This window comes from Patagioenas fasciata, chromosome 1, assembly GCF_037038585.1.
Source record: "Patagioenas fasciata isolate bPatFas1 chromosome 1, bPatFas1.hap1, whole genome shotgun sequence".
Lineage (NCBI taxonomy): Eukaryota > Metazoa > Chordata > Aves > Columbiformes > Columbidae > Patagioenas > Patagioenas fasciata.
This window is the reverse complement of record NC_092520.1, coordinates 168850070-168866058: the sequence shown is the minus strand read 5'-3', so window position 1 is coordinate 168866058 and position 15989 is coordinate 168850070. Positions and strand designations below refer to the sequence as shown.

Below are 15989 nucleotides of genomic sequence, written 5' to 3'. Positions count from 1 at the left end.
ATCTCTTTGGATTGTTCTGTTAACCTGTACTGAGTGAAAATCACATGTGCGTTTATTGACTGGTTTATATTATTTAAACTCTGATGGTGATCTTGGAGCTGTGCTGAATGTGACCTAAGTCTGAAAAAACTTTAAAAATGTACATTACGGAGTAGAATTTTTTTGTATATGTGTGAAAAGCATCAATGAAAAACCCCATCACCCAGGTGCTAAGACTGAAGAGCTGGTAAGACTATTTGCTTAGCCTTGTGTAACTCTTAAGTCACCATGAACAGTTGACCGGAGAGCTTAAAGGGGATTTACAGTGTTCTTAAAGTTCCATGTTCAGAATCATTAAAATCAGTGGAATATTTCTATACTGGGAAGTACTTAAAGTAGAAGGTATCTGTAAAATTGGCTACTCAAATTCAATAGATTCTTCCTTTGACAGGAGTGTTTGGGAAATGGGCATGGCTGAAAAGTTTATCATTCATGGGTTACTCGGGGCTGGCTAAGGCTTGTCCGTGGGTTCCTACGTCAGGCTCACCAAGCGACTTGTATGTCCTCACCCTTCCCAGGATTCACTCATTTTTTTATCTTCTAAGAAGAAAGACTCTCAAGGGAAGGACACTTCCATCCTGCCTTGGAACTGTAGCTGGTCCTGCTGCCCCTTTCCCTTCCCATTCTGCCCTACCAATTCAATCCACTCCTCTGTTTATTCCCTTTATTTTGTGGTACTTCTTATATTGCTTATGCTAACTCTTCAGCAACGTGGAAAATGTTTCACTAATCTTTTTTCCTTTGGCTAATAAGAAAACAGAAATTGTCTGTGCAGAATAAGAGAAAGATGACAGGAAGATATTTAGGGAAGCTTCCATCCTATTAAACGAGTGCACTAACTTTTGAAGTGCAACACATGTAAAGAGTGCGGCTATTCTTCTAATAGTGTACAGTACTTTTGTCCATATTTCAAAGCTCTCAAAATTCACCAAGATGGAGGCAATTTGGAACTTTTGGGAGAGGAGCTGTTTTTCAGTTTGCTTGTTTTCTTGCAACAGTAGAACTACAGGTCTTCTGAATTCTGAGGTTTTCATGCTCTAGTCAGGATAATCTAACCATAGCTCTATATGAAATTAAATGAAGAGTATAATGTTACAGACTAGTGGTAGAGAAATATCCAGTATAGTCAATTGGAGAGTGCCTTCAGAATTAGTCAGAGGAATAGTGAAATATCAGCTGAAAGTACTGGAAGGATCTGCAATCAGATGGTGTTTACAAAGCATAAGAAAGTGATGTCTAGAAGAAGAAATGCCGTAAGGAAGATAAAAACCAAAGGAAAACATCGTGGAAACAAAATGATCAGGCGAGATGCAGGAGAAATAGCAAGTGCTTAAGTCATTCCCCTGTAGACACCCATAGAGAGGTTACAAGGGGCTTTATGTCTGCCATGCTGACAGAAAGGCAAATAACGTTTCATTATATTTGAGAAATGAAATCTGAAGTTACCGTCTTGAGAACCAGCAAATGATCCAGAAAGTAAGTGCATTCACTTGTGAAAAGTTCCCACACTGCTTCTTCTTTTTTCACTTCTAACTGGCTGTTGGCATCTTTCTGCTCAGTCTGTTGCACCTTTATAAACTCATGCCAAGATTTATTCTATTGATTGAAGAAGAAAGAAAACCACTGACTGTTACATCAGCTTCTTCAGACCTTATGAAAAGAATCTGTGATCTATTTGCCCAGGTAAAGAGCCTGGCCGCCAGTATTAGTGATTCATCTTCTGGAAGCTTAAAGATTCCTTTAAGAAGATTAAAAACCCCCTGACGTTCTCCTTCAAGATATTTATAATATAAACACACTCAACTGAAAGTAACACAGTATGATACTTTCTGTTTGTAGGATGCTGTATCAAAAAATACTGGGCAGCATGCAAATGCTGAGGAATTGAATCTGTCGTGCAGCTGCCGCTCCTGGAAAGCAGGGATAGCTTCCCATTTTCCAGGTGGATAAATTAAGGTACCAAAGGACTAGATCTTCATAGGTACTTGGAAATTCTTCTGTTTAGTCCCAAAGTGGCCTCTATCACCTTCCTGACCTGCTCCCAAGTCAGACATTCACATATAAGTTAGGCACTAACAGGAGTCCTCAACAACCAGTTCAATGGGGAACTGCACACAACAGCCTGCCATGAGAAGAAAAAGATTTGCCCTGGAGGGGGAATGGTGTGAGATGCGGGCTATCTGAATGTCACCCTGGTAGCCCAAGCTTGGTATGTCCATGGCTTGGGGCCTCGGAGGCTGGGAGTCTTGTTTATCTGGCAGACAGGCTTTGGTGGGATTTCTGCAGCTGAACCTTGGTGTTGGCACTGACCTCTATGTGGCCACCTCTGAACATACCCCTAGGGCAGCAGTGGGGGTGACTGTGCCCCATTTGGTACCTTTTTGATGCTGCGATTTTTTTCCCCAGATCTGCAGGCACTCCTGAGAGGGTTGCCTTGATACCTTTTTCTGAAGGTGGTACCTCCTTGATTTAGGACAATCTGGAAGCCTGGCAAAATCCAGATGATTGTGAGGGCCCTTGCTAACCACCTACAACACTCACAGTTTCCCTCTTGCCCTTCCATTTCAAACAACAAATATACCTTATGCTTATGCATTAGTTTTGCAGAAAGGTCTTATATCCAGATTAATGTAGTAAAAAAAGGCGACTTGAACACAGAATTTTAATCTCCATCTCTAAGTGTCCTTGGTATAGTATACTATTTTGATACCTTAAAGAAGAAAAAATCATACGTGCTGCAGTCTGTGATCTCAACGGTTGAAAGACAGTTTTCCAGATCAGATGCTTGCTTCTGTTTGTCTTTACCCTGTTGAATGACAAAAAAACAAAGCCCCAACTCATACAAGGACCCCTTGCCACGATCTGTAAGGAGCTTGCCCTTAACTGAGTGATTTCTTCATATTTCCAGGCTCTCCTACACACAGATGAGACAGTGATGGCAAGTTTATTTGTAGCTATGGGCGGAGTGTGTAGGTGGCTTAGGTGTGGGTATGTAAAATCTTATTTATGTAACACAGAAGTCTTTGGCAGGGCAAATCATTGGTATGGCAACAGACACTGGGCTACCCTCAGCAGACAGAACAAGTTAAATATTTTGCATCTTTCAGCACTGTCAGAAGTAGGGGACAACAAACCCATAGTTGAAATCATCTTTCTGCCATAGGTATACAAATTTTGCTTGTTTATTTTATTTAATTTTTTAAAAAAATTATTTGAGCTACACATTGATAAAACTCCTTTGGTCATCTGCAGAGCACTGTCTACAAAACGAGCTTTTAGAAGGCTTAAAAAGCAGGAAGAGTTTGTCTGTGTGAGGGATCATGAAATAAAAACAATTGCTTTTGGTTTGGCCTTGTTTTTCAGGCTGACAGTGCCATGTAAAAATTTTAACCAATATTTATGAACTTTAATTTAGTGCCATGAGCACAGACTTATAAGGTGTTTGCCCAAGTTTTATCTGCTCTCTGGAACTGTATACTCTTACTTCATGGATTTCTATTGTCTGAATTTTAGGCACTGAACTCAAGCCAATTTTGAAATATGTGTTTGATTATAATATTTGAAATTCAGAGTTTAAGCTCAACTTCGAGATTTGAAAGATAGCTTGCAATGGAGCAAAACCAATAATGCGACTATATATATACACACTTAAGCAATGCACCAGCAAATGGGCTTTCATAAATTAAATTCTATTACATTTAATAGTCTCCAAAATAGCTTTTGGCTAAATATCAAATGCATTTTATTGCAAATTTCAAATATTTTGCTGAATTTAAAAATTTTCAGTTTTAGGCCATGCTCCTTCAAATGCTATAGAAATGCTATCAAATGAAGTGGGAAGTCCTGTACATGCTAATATGAGTATTTGTATTGGTTTCACTTACACAAACTCTTATTTGAGGTTTAGAAGATAAAATGCAAAATATATTAGGGACTGTTCACAATTACATGTTTAGGGGTGCAAATCATCAAAACCACTTGCAAATGATTTTTTAAATTATGAACAACACTCAAAAAGAAAATTCAGATCCTATAGTAAGTTAAAACTTTTGTAACTGGAAAAGACAAGAAAATGTGTTGAACAAGGAAATTAACTGAATTGTGTTTGTGTGTATGTTTTTACTGGAGACTGTGAGGTTTCTCACAAGGACAGGAAAGGTCTAAGAAGGCATCCTAAAAGCTACTTTGATAGGTAAAGCCTAGGAGCCTTCCATGTGAGTGGTTGTTAGGCAGATGCTCCAGAGCCCAAAGGTGCTAAGGTCTAGGTTGGCACACAGAAAATACAGAATACAATTTGGTCAAAGAAACTATGCAACTAACTTACCCACCTTGTGCTTTCTTACCCCGGGGAGCTGCACAAGACCTGCTGCCACCACTGAACACCTCAAATGAGTGCTCTCCACTCTGCTCTCCTGGTGCCACAGGCACCTCTCCTCCCACCACCCATGGGGATGGGGACCTGTGGTGCCGACTGTGTTTTCACGTGCATCACGTGCAGTGACACTGCTGGCTGCACTGGAACCACCCAACCTTTAATGTCCAAGCAGTCCTAGCATGGGCGGGCACCTCTGATTTCAGCTCATCTGCTGGCTGCTTTTCTTCAAGGGCAATAAAGAAACTCTTTTTACTCAGGTTAGTCGCGAGAGAAGGTAATGTCAGTGCAAGGAAAAAAATTTGGTGAAATACTCACAATTCCTCTTTTGGCAAACGGCCACTTTGGCTTTTTGGTCTCTAATGGGTAAAACAAATGTGTTATCAGTAAAGAAACATATAGCTAAAAATAAAACTGTCATTTATATGATTTTAAACACTTATTTATTTTTAGGTGAAGCCTGATACACCATACGCTACTTGGCTCAGATTTAATACTTGTGTTTAGGCAATTTGTGCACCAGACTTAAAACCTATTAAGCCTGTTGAATTCCTCCCAGCAAGAATTACGTCTGTCTCTGATGGAATCTTGGATGATGCTAAACACTCCCACTTGCTGCAGATGATCAGTGTGTGGTTGCCAATTCTTTACATGGGAAAACAGACCATACCTCAGGCCAGTTCTTGAAGATATCCATTGTTTTGAAGCAAGAATTAGGCTACGTCTGCTCATTAGTGACATCTTGGAGCTATGCAGGTGTTTGAAATTCCTATGGATAAAAAAATCCTACAAACCATAAGCCTCAGATCTGTCATGGGACTGCCACAGTAGTGCAGGCTGTGATTCATGATCCTTAGTGAGGCACAGGGAAAACTGGGAATCTAGATGTAGGAATCCACTGTTGAGAGGTGAGGAATGCCTGTGTCTGTTCAGCAAGAAATTTGAAAGAGTTTTCTAAATGTGGTACCTTCCTCCAGGCCTGTGTATAACTGGGCATCACAGTTAAAACTTTCTCCTTTTGGATTTGTAAAGCCTTGGTCATACTTTCAGGGGATGGCTGGCTTATTTACTGTCATGAAACTGCTGGTTGTGACCTTAACTTATTTATTTTTTGAGAAAATTTTATTTTCTGGTCACTAGCATTTTCTGGTCTCTGGAAATCACGCTGCACACTATCAAATACTCCACAATAAATATCTGTGGAAATTGCTTGCAGGTCTACATTTCAGTGTTGAAATAGCTTGTGAGTAACCTCTAGCCATGAGTTGGGTCTGCTCCACTCATGATTAGGGTGGAAAGGGTGGCATGGGCCATTCTCTTCCCTCTACTTGAAGCTGTGCAGCTAGGAATTTGTAACTCAGCTGCTTGCAAATGAAGATCCTGGCCTGGGCTCTGGTTGCTCATAACCTGTGGAGGAGGGAGGTGATCCACATCCTACATTCCCTCATCTACCTCTTACATTTTGCATTCAACATCAAAATGCAGGCAAAACAAAGTAAATTGCGGAGAATTTTAAAATGAGGGATGCAGTCACTTCAGCGTAGGGTAACAGAAAACTTCACGGAGGCTGTGCTGCTTTGTGTGTCATCATTGCGTTGATCCTCCCTCCACATCCCACATCCACAAGTATTTTAGTCATGGCTTTTGCTGGGCTCAGAGCAGCAAACCCCACCCTGTGTCTGACCTGCACTTAGCATCAGGACCGTGTGGGGCAGGTAGTCCATGGCACCGTCTGACACCAGGAGGTCTCCAGGGAACACCTCGAGTCCCGGCAGACTCACCACCACGGAGCTACGTCTGCGCTCAGCCGATCTGTGAGATGCAACAACAGCACACTTCATCTCTCTCTGCTTGTGGTGCTCCTTGCTTATACAGGAGGAAATGAGCTAAAAAACCAAATCACGGTCACTGTGATGTAATGTGTGAAATGAGCAATAAGTAGAAAATTTCATTGTTTGACAGTGAATATCTAATTATCTTTCCAACTCCACATCGTTGCTGAGATTAAGGTGCTTACGGCCATGGCTTGCCTCAGATAATAAGTACTTTAAAAATTTAAATATTAGGAATTCCTGGTTTCTTCTGAGATTAGGCAAAAAGTGAGTGGAGATTTCAGAATCTGTGTTTTGGCACTGGAGTCAAAAGGAGCAGTTAAATATCATGTCCTTAGCTGATATGTGGGTTGTCATTATTTTAACCTCCCAGAACCCAGGTGATTTAAAGAAAAGACAGCATACTAATGAAACAGTTCAAATGCTGTTTTGGTGGTTTTTAATATGTAACCTTTTGGTTAGTTTGTGCTATTTTCTTTCTGAATCTTTATGGCATTTTTCTGCTAATCCAAACATTTTGTACTTTGAATATAATATGACTTAGCGGCCTTGCTGATTGAAAACAAATGGCTCCAGCTATTGTTGTAACTAATGGAGGGCATTGTCCAGGATGTAGATCCATCAAGTGAAGTGACAGGCGTTCTGTATCCAACAGTGTGTTTGTGCCAGAGGCTGCTTGCATTCAAATACAGGAATTATCGGTGCACAACAAAAACCTTTTTGGATTTTTCTAACAACTCACACTGACACCTAATTAATTGTGCTAGAGTACTCTTGCAAGGTGATGGGTGTCTATAGCTTTTTTCTTCTGTATTCAAGCAATTTATGCATGAAGACTGCATCAGATTTCAAAGGGTCAGTAATTAAGCAGCTGAGGGATGCATGAAATGTTTGGGCATATATAAGAATTATCTTTTTTAGTCATCATTTATTGCATATAGTATTTTTGGTCAGTTAAGTATAATTCTTTTTATTTTTTTGCCTAGGCAGATACCTTACTGTGAATATTTAGCTATATGCCAACACCTGCTGTGAAACCGGGCAGGTATATTTTTCCCCTTAAGTGCATGAATAGTCACTTGACAACTTATCAACTGGGAGATGAACTTTGAGGCAAATTTGATATGTATAGCAGGACATGGAGATGATACTTTTTGTTATGATCTGAAAGTGACATTGCTTGCAGTTGCCTTATCTTAATCAATTGAATTGTGTGGGTGGAAGGCAAGTCTGCTCCTAACAACAGAGAGAGCTGTAGGCTAACAGGAAGGACAGGTCTGGGACCTTAACGCTTGAAACACAGGCATACTAGGGCTTTACAACCAAGTGTTGAGGAGTTTACAATGTGCAATGTATGAGTTATTTAAAAGCTTTTCCTTTTCTGGTAGTCCTACTGAATAGGGAATATAGGATCTGTTTATTTAACTTTGGGGATTTACAATGAAACTCTGAAGTTTGTCATGAAATTGAACCTAACATGTGGTTTGAGAGCTTTTATGGATGGGGTCTGTTTCTTGATTGTCTGCAAGCCCATACCAGTGCAAGGGAGATCGTTTCCTGATGGGGTGCACTTAGTGCTACCCAGTGCAAATTTTAAGTTCTGGTAACAATTGTATTAAGATGCTTCTGAAACTTCTAGTAATTCCACCATGCAGTTTCTTGGGCAGCAGGATTATTATACAAGCCAGATGCTGCAAAATAATACAAGGATAATTCTAAAACTTGTCACTCCTGTACAGGGGAATTCAGGAGATTTATTTCAGGTTGGATTCACAATAAATTTTTTAAAATATATTATTGATTCTTAAATATCTAGCCTTTTTCAGTTGCAGAATTTATTTTGAAGCTGAACGTTATGAAGATTAGTAATGGGAAACGCAGTTTCATTGTAACCGAGTTAAACAGTGTTATTTCTCTAGATCAAAAAAGCCTTGAACTTCAGAGACACAGAGGTGTAAACAAGCTCTTCACATAGGTATGCGAACCTGTGAAGTGTGGGAGCATGTCAAGGTCACTTGGATGTGTATCTACAGTATACCTCTGCAATCTAATATGTCTGGTCTGATTAATGATTTACATGCCTAAATTGTGCACTCATGCTTCACAGATGAAGGTACAGGTATCTGTGATCATCTGGCCTCATGTCTGTACACAGATAAGTTAGATGTTCTTGTTGTTTTTACTGGAAAAATGAAACTACTGAAGTATTGTGTGATCAGTTTTTGAGTCTGTGTGCAATATTCTACCATCTTTTCATGCCTGCAGACTCTGTAGTTTTGCCTTTTTATTGATTTTTGTTTGTTTGTTGTTTTGTTTTTATTTGTTTGTTTCTACGGGGTGGTGGTTTTGTTTTTTGTTTATGTTTTTCTTAGAGGCAGGGGGCTGAAGCACTGGAGTGAAAGAAACACTTGTACTTAGGGATGAGCTCAAACACCTAAGCAGATAACATCTGCAATAGTATCAGTTTTAAATCTACTTGTTTTGTGAAACAAGAGAATGTCACACGTTTGCATTACAAAGTTATGGAAAATTATTAAAGACACTGAAGCAGCTCATGGTCTGGAAAAACAAGTATCCTCAGTATACAGTTGTTTCTAGGGCACAGAAAGTTTCAACCAATTGCTTTTTAGATGTCTGTGTCTAGATATGCTCATAATCTTAGCCTAACAAGACCTTTGGATGTTCCAGGGAATAGACATCTATATAAATCACCTTACTTAAATAATGGATATGTTATTTAAAGGAATGCCTACTAGATGGGAATAAAAGAAACTGAAGAGGCTTCAAGGGTCAACTTTAGAGGTTGGTCAGAGTTCTGATAGCTGCCAGGTGATGACAATGTCACCCAAGCCACTCCGGGAGGTATTTGAACTCCCTTATTCAAAGAGTCAACATGACACTTCATGGGCATATGAGACATTAAAGAGGAAGAGGAGCACCTCAAGATAGATGAGCCCAACTCCCTCAACTCAGCAAAAATGAGCTTCTTTGGCAGTTACTGAGAAGACTACTCATTATCTAATTGTCTTTAGGAAACAGTGCAATCCAATTTTGCACCCAGTCTCTGATATGCTGAACAGGGCAAAGAGAAAATGAGCTCAGAGTAAATGAAAGCTTTTGTTTTATCAGCATTTTATTCCATGGCAGCATTGGCTTTAGTATCTCAACCTGTCTCCACCACACACAACTCCCCCTGTACCGTCCCTCTGTTCCTTTTTTGTTTACTTATTTTGGTTGATTATTTTTAATCTACATCTGTTCAGCATGTTCCCATGCTGACAGAGATGTACTGATATTCCTGATTGATGGTTCTGTGGGGAAAGGCTGTTTAAAATGAGCATTGCTACTTTAAGAAAGGCTTTCGAAAGTACAGCCTGTGAGACAAGAAATAAAATCATAATGCATCTTCCAAACAACTTTTTCTTAATCTTTCCTGCTGGTGGCCGTGGGGCAAAGCTTGTGTTGTTCTCTGTGTGATTTCTTGATTTTAAAATGTGTCTGAGTCCAGAGCCAGTGTCCTAGCTGGCATATAGCAGCTTCCCTCTGAAGCTGCCAGGGAAGAGGCACCAAGAGGAAGATTTTTATCTTAAATGTTCAGTGTTCTCCTTTTTATCCATTTGCATTCAGTATCCTTCAAATTCTCCCCTGAAGTTTGCCAGGGTACACAAATCTTCACCCCGTCAGTGAGATACGCTTATGTATTACAGTTTTGGGTTGAATCAGTGCAGACTCTTCCCAAAATAGGTGCAGATCATTTGTTTTCACACCAAGATGCAAAGTTCTTTCCCTTCTCTCCCTCTCCCCTTTTCTACTGTAAATTCAAAATGCTAAATAGCTATCTGGAAATCAGAACAATTTGGAAAATCTAGGAAGCTTCTTGTGCTGAGAACGTGTAGACATACACACACTTGTTAAGCCTTGTGTAGGGAACCGCATTGTATAATGACTCAGATTGTACCAGCCTGCTCCAATATACCCAGTCCCAAACACGGTCCTGTTTGCAAACTGCTGGTTATAACAGCTTGCACTTGAAAAATGGGTAAACATTGGGAAGAAGGGGAGATACAGCTCAACTAATGATGTCTACTGCCATAAGAAGTGTGACACATTATGGTAGAGTCACAAAAGCAGTGTATGGCTATTTGTTGTGAGGCTGTCTCTGTGTTTCCCAAGCCTTGCTCACCAGTGCCAGTGCTTTTAATGCATGTCATGCACCCACATGCCCCACCTGAAATGTTCAAGGGGATCGCACAATAAAGTGAGCACTGCACCATCAGTGAGAGAGGTATGGTAACTAAGGGAGGTACTAGCTCCTGCTTCCTTGTTGTTTAGGGAGAAAAGGAACTTCATTTCCCTTCTGTAAACATTTTAACATCTTAAGGAAACAGACATGGCTGAATCAAACTTACTTCTAATCAAGCTTTTACTTTCTGATAATTGCTTGTGAGAGCTTAATGCAGTTCACTGCACAGATCTACAGTACACAACACCTTATCTTGGCTGTACTAACTTACAAAATTCAAATATTCTTCTTAGTTTGTAGGATCAGAAATCCCCTCATCCAGTACCAGTCTTAGATCCGCTTTGCTCATGTGTGAGAACAATATTGAGTTGTTCTGCTAGCTTCTTTGCTCCCTTTTCCCTCCCACAAAGTTTTGAAGAATGTCGCTCAAGATTATGAGATGTTTCACATTCTTCAAGATGAAATTTGACACTGCTAATCCAAACAGCCAGACCTTTTGGCAGTTGGTTCCTGATGCAGAGCTCTCCAATGGTCCAGCTGAAATATTGTGTGAAATAAAGCTAAACATGTCAGGGAGAGGGCCACCTTTGAAAGCAAATCTCATTAAAAAGCTTAGTTTACCAAGCTGGTGATAGGCATTTCACAAAGCAAATCTACAAATTAAGGTTGAGTTACACATACATGTCTCACTGTTCAGTTTTGTCTTAGAGTGAAGCAGTTTCATTAAAAATGTGGAGAAGTGAAGCTTAAAATATGACAAAACAAATAGATGCATACCTTTGTACTGGCAATCCATGCTTCTGAAAGAAAGCAAGATAGACCTGTTACTTGGTCAGAAAGGAAGCAAACAATCTGAATTTATGAAAAAGGTACTCATTTGTTAAAATAAATGTGCTACATAGACTTAGACTTTGGCTGATTATTTTCATTGTTCTGAAGAAATGAGAATTCATTTGATATCCAGAACGTTTCCTGTATTTGAAAGGGGGGGCTGGGAATAGTTTTTGGTCTGTGGCATGAAACTAACTGATCAGCAAAGAGCTATACACCTCTTTGACACCATCTGTGTTTAGTGAAATGTGTGTGTAGGTGCTTTGTGTAAGGACAGAGTCAGGCGTGTGTCCAAATTTAACTGCTTGTGCAAGTAATGCAAGGTCTTTGAGAGTAGACATAGTAGCAAACCTGGCTTCTGCAGTTCCTCTCCTTTTCTCCTTGAGGTGAAGTTATGGGGGACACCAGTTCCCTGGTGTCACTGGTCACCAGGGAAAGACAGAGGGCTAGCTCCTCCACTGCTTATTTCTCTTTGCTGACTCTGGCACTCACTGGATCAGTGTTTGTTTTTGTTTTGGTTTTGTTTTGGTTTTGGTTTTTTGTTTTGTTTTGTTTTTTAAAGAAAAGATGGCACAATTGTCCACTCATTTATGGAACTGAATATAAAAATGGAGGGGGCTAGTGAGTGGTAGAGCTAGGTAAGTGGAAGAAAGGGAGTGAAATGTTTTCCTTTGGTAGTAGCAAACATTAAATTTGGCTTGAATGTCCTCATTCTTTGTTTTATTTGGTTTGTAATGTTATTCAGTAAAATAGAATAGAGGACTGACCTGGCTTAAAGAGAATCCTGCTGAAGGACCCTGGAAATACAACAATCTTCTAAAAATCCAAGCCAGAACTGGATATATCACTTGGTCTTGTTCTTCCATGGCCCCACAAACATGTATGTGGGCCCATCAGGGTGAATGAACAGATGTGGAGAAGAGTGGCCATGTGCAGGAGCATACTAGGCCAATCTGGTGACCGAGAGAGAAGGCTGAGACCATTGTCTCTTGCTGATTTGGAAGGAAAATCTCCCTTCCTGATGAGAGTATAAGTTGCTCTGTTGTATCAAAGGAACTAGGGCTGGGTTGCAGTTCAGGTTAAGAAATGTGGTTTTGTTTATACACTGGGCCATGAGGGACAAACGCTGAATATGTAACACTGAAAAAGAGATTGCATCATTCTATTCCTCTTACCTGGACACCCTCTTGTGATGTAGGGATGGGGCAAGGGAGTCTCCTAGGCAGTGTACCATGGTTGGCTCTCCAAGAGTTTTTGAGTGTATCATTGGGGCTGCCATTGCTGAGAGGACCTTTTTGGCTTTGCAGCTTTGATCTGGGGCTGGAAGACTCTGGATCTGCTATACTTGTCTCAGGCATGGCTTTGGAAGACAGTAATTTTGCACGGACACAAGAAGGCAACGACGGTGAGGAAGCTGTAGTGCACCGAGGTGGACTCTTACAAATGTGGTGGAGAGAGCTCGTGTATTCCTTTTGGTTCCCCTGCTGAACTGTGTCAGAGCTGTCCTGAAGTAACAGCACTGGTGAAGCAGAGGCCATCCTGAGACGTCTTAAAGTTGGAGAAGTGGAAATTCTGGCCAAAGCATGCCGGTCAAACTGGAAAGGTGCATGATGGTTCCCAGTGCACTCCCCTGTGGGAAGCTTCAGAAGTGAAGACTCTGTATAACTTCGTCTTCGAATGTAGTCACCTGGAGGCAGGGTTGTGTCCGTACAAACTGATGCTGCCTGCGTTTTACAGGGACTGAAGACATCTTCTGGACTGCGGCTTCCAGACAAAGCAATATTTTCTTTATGAAGCTCAGCTTCCTTATTTAGGAGCTCCATGCTGATGCAGGTTTCTTTGACCAGATCCGGAGAGTAATCAGAGCTTGGTTTTTGCATTCTTTATATGCAGCCTGAAGATTTATAGCTTTGTGTACCTAGGACACATGATCAGAAAAAGTACTTAGAAACTTGCCATATACATTTTCACATGGGAGAATATGCGAATGGAAAAAATCTCACCAAAATAATGCAGATATGTGCACCAGTTCAGAAACAATTGCCTGCACTTTGATATCCTGTTTAAACGCAGGTTTCGATAGCTTCAGCAGCTTATTTCAGCAAAATGTTTAAACAGCCACTAACTTTGAGTGTGCAAGCCATGTCGGCATCAGTCAGAAGAACTAATTAGATGGTAAAGGCTGTGTGATTAGGGACTCTGTTCATCCGGTACTGCAGCCACCTAATTTCCTGTTGCCACTCCCCCATCGATGAGATTTTGATACTGCTGTACATGGATAAAAATCAAGTCACCAACTCTTCAGGGCTCCTACTTGTTGTGAAATCATTTATGTACAAATAGCAATTACTTGCTGAATGCTTAAGTAAATACAATTTAACATTTATGTAAGGTGAGTCTAATCACTCTTGCTTTTATTTTTAGCAGGAAAAGCATTTTGTGGTGAACATTATGTTCACATTGTAATCAAATAATGAAAGCAATGATTTATCAAAGTTACTTATCTGTTGATTAATTAGTAAATAGTCTTATGTTTTGTGATTCATGAAGCTCTATTTTAAGGTATTTTGATGACTAGTCTCTCTAAAAGTGGACTGACATTTCAAGTTAAAACTGAAGCTTATTAATTCCACCTCTTCAACTTGCTCTTTAATTCAGCTTCTTTGTTTGTTAAGAGGAATCTTAGAACTGTTCATGATTGCTGTCTTCTTTGGGCACTTTTATTTATTAGAACGAGTTTATTCAAACATATGACGACTTTTTTCTTGAGCTATTGAATTCCACAAATTGAATACAATTTTCATCTAATAATATAGTCCCATCAGATTGATGTATAAAGTGATCAGAAACAAATTATTTTGTCAAGCTTGCTAGTTCAAAGTGTTGCTTTTTATGAACTCTTCAGCCATTAGAAGACAATCATTCAGAAGTTTACAGGAAGAAAAAGCACATCTTTATCATGGAAATGGTTTCTTTCACAACTGCAGTAAGTAGCCACAAATATATTTGCATGTATCCATTTCTCTTGAATAGATAAAGTCTAATTAACACACATGTTTATTAAAACGGACAAGCACTAAAAATCACATTTGAGATATATCATGAATTACTATAATGAGAAATTATTAATGTTTTTCCATTTCTGAGCAAAGATGTGATTGCATATAATTGCTGTAAGATTTGCTATTACTGTTTTTGAATCTTTCAAGACTTTTATTTTTTGAAACGCAACCACATCTAAGCTACATAATGAAAGAAAAAGGTTGATCATTTTTAGCCAGGTATTCTCTTAGCATTTTTTAAAATAATCATCTCTTCTCCACGCAGAATTTTGCAACTCTGCATGGAACTTCCAGATATTCATGTGAATAGAGTTCTGTTGCAGAAATAGAAAAGATTAAAGGTGTATTTTCATAGAAGTCTTATATTAAAAATATATATTTTTTTGTTTTTCAGTTCACCAAGCTTTATTAAAAAAAAAAGTCAAAACTTATTAGTTTTTTTACAATTACTTGTGAGTTACTTTTATGACTAGAATCAGCAGCAAAACATTTGTAAAGAAAATAAATTATTAAAAAAACATGCAGAAACATGTCACATACACGCAGAAAAATAATTGTATATAATTATACTTACCACAGTAGCCAGGTGAACCTCCAGTATGTCACATCCTTTTCATATGCAATTAAGTCAAATTTTCAACAAATGCTTGATTACCTGATACTAGGCTCAGCAGTAGCGTTTTCTCTTTTAAAGCCTCCTCACTGGATGCTGGTATAGGGAACTAGTTTTTCTTCTTGTAGATTTGTTTCTAGGGGATTTGTTTATCAGGTCAGACGGAAGTGGCTTCAGGATCAACGCCCATTTATGAAAGGTAACATGATTCATACATTTTATTAAACTTAATTCACTTTATATTTTCTTCTTTCTGCTTTTCACTTTGATACAGTTTGGCAAGAGAGCTCTCAGTCAAGCGTATAATAAGTGTATAATAAGCTGCAAGAGCAGATGAAAAGTCTCCACCCCTCCTTTTTTTTTTTTTTTTTCTGTCTAGATTCATTTGGCTGCATCTAACTATGCATTGTTCATCCTTTATGGAGGAATAGTAGTGATATATCCCTTGTTTAAATTATTTGCAATCAGAGTTTAATTTCAAGAAGTGTGGTTTCTGAGTAATTCTGAACTCAGATTTTAGTGTTGGAGTATTTGAGAATTAATCCAAACATCAATAATTCACTATGTTGTTTTGCTGCAGAACTGATTTGAAACCATCAGAATTTGTTTAGGTATTCTTTGGTTGGGTGAACTGAAAGTGAAATTTGGGTAAAGATGGTTAATTTGGTAGATAAATTGTGAGGAGGCACTAACCTCCACAAATGGTCAAATCTATTGTGTAATTAACACACATTTTCAGAGGGCTGAGTGAACATTTCAGAATGCAGATAACCTTTGTACTATGGCATTTTCATTTTCTGCAAAGGTTTTTTTCCAAAACTCATCCACAAACCAATATATAATACTCCAAAACTGGTATGAGTAAGTGCCTTGATTTTTCTTTACATTGGATGTGATTCCGGATTGAGGGTGGATTCTTTCAAGAGAATGAAAGAGGAAAACGAACTTGAAGACTTTCTTTGCAAGATGGTGAAAATATTAAATTCAGTATTCATTG

General features: G+C 39.1%; 2 protein-coding genes across 2 annotated transcripts in view; one reads left to right on the top strand and one right to left on the bottom strand.

The window, feature by feature from the left end:
- The window catches only part of EEA1 (early endosome antigen 1), a 114890-nt gene extending 102245 nt beyond the window's left edge, over positions 1 to 12645 (top strand). The window contains exon 30 of the mRNA XM_071799987.1: positions 12625 to 12645. Within this exon, the coding sequence (XP_071656088.1) occupies positions 12625 to 12630 (6 nt within the window). The 3' untranslated portion in view covers positions 12631 to 12645. The remainder of the gene's footprint in view (positions 1 to 12624) is intronic.
- Positions 1 to 15213, bottom strand: part of PLEKHG7 (pleckstrin homology and RhoGEF domain containing G7) — a 37642-nt gene extending 22429 nt beyond the window's left edge. The window contains exons 1-7 of the mRNA XM_065830444.2: positions 14954 to 15213; positions 12493 to 13235; positions 11264 to 11286; positions 6096 to 6223; positions 4730 to 4770; positions 2750 to 2845; positions 1486 to 1635 (exon numbers count right to left, since the gene is read on the bottom strand). Coding sequence (XP_065686516.1) covers positions 1486 to 1635; positions 2750 to 2845; positions 4730 to 4770; positions 6096 to 6223; positions 11264 to 11286; positions 12493 to 13197 — 1143 coding nt within the window. The 5' untranslated portion in view covers positions 13198 to 13235; positions 14954 to 15213. The remainder of the gene's footprint in view (positions 1 to 1485; positions 1636 to 2749; positions 2846 to 4729; positions 4771 to 6095; positions 6224 to 11263; positions 11287 to 12492; positions 13236 to 14953) is intronic.
- Positions 15214 to 15989: the final 776 nt, after the last annotated feature.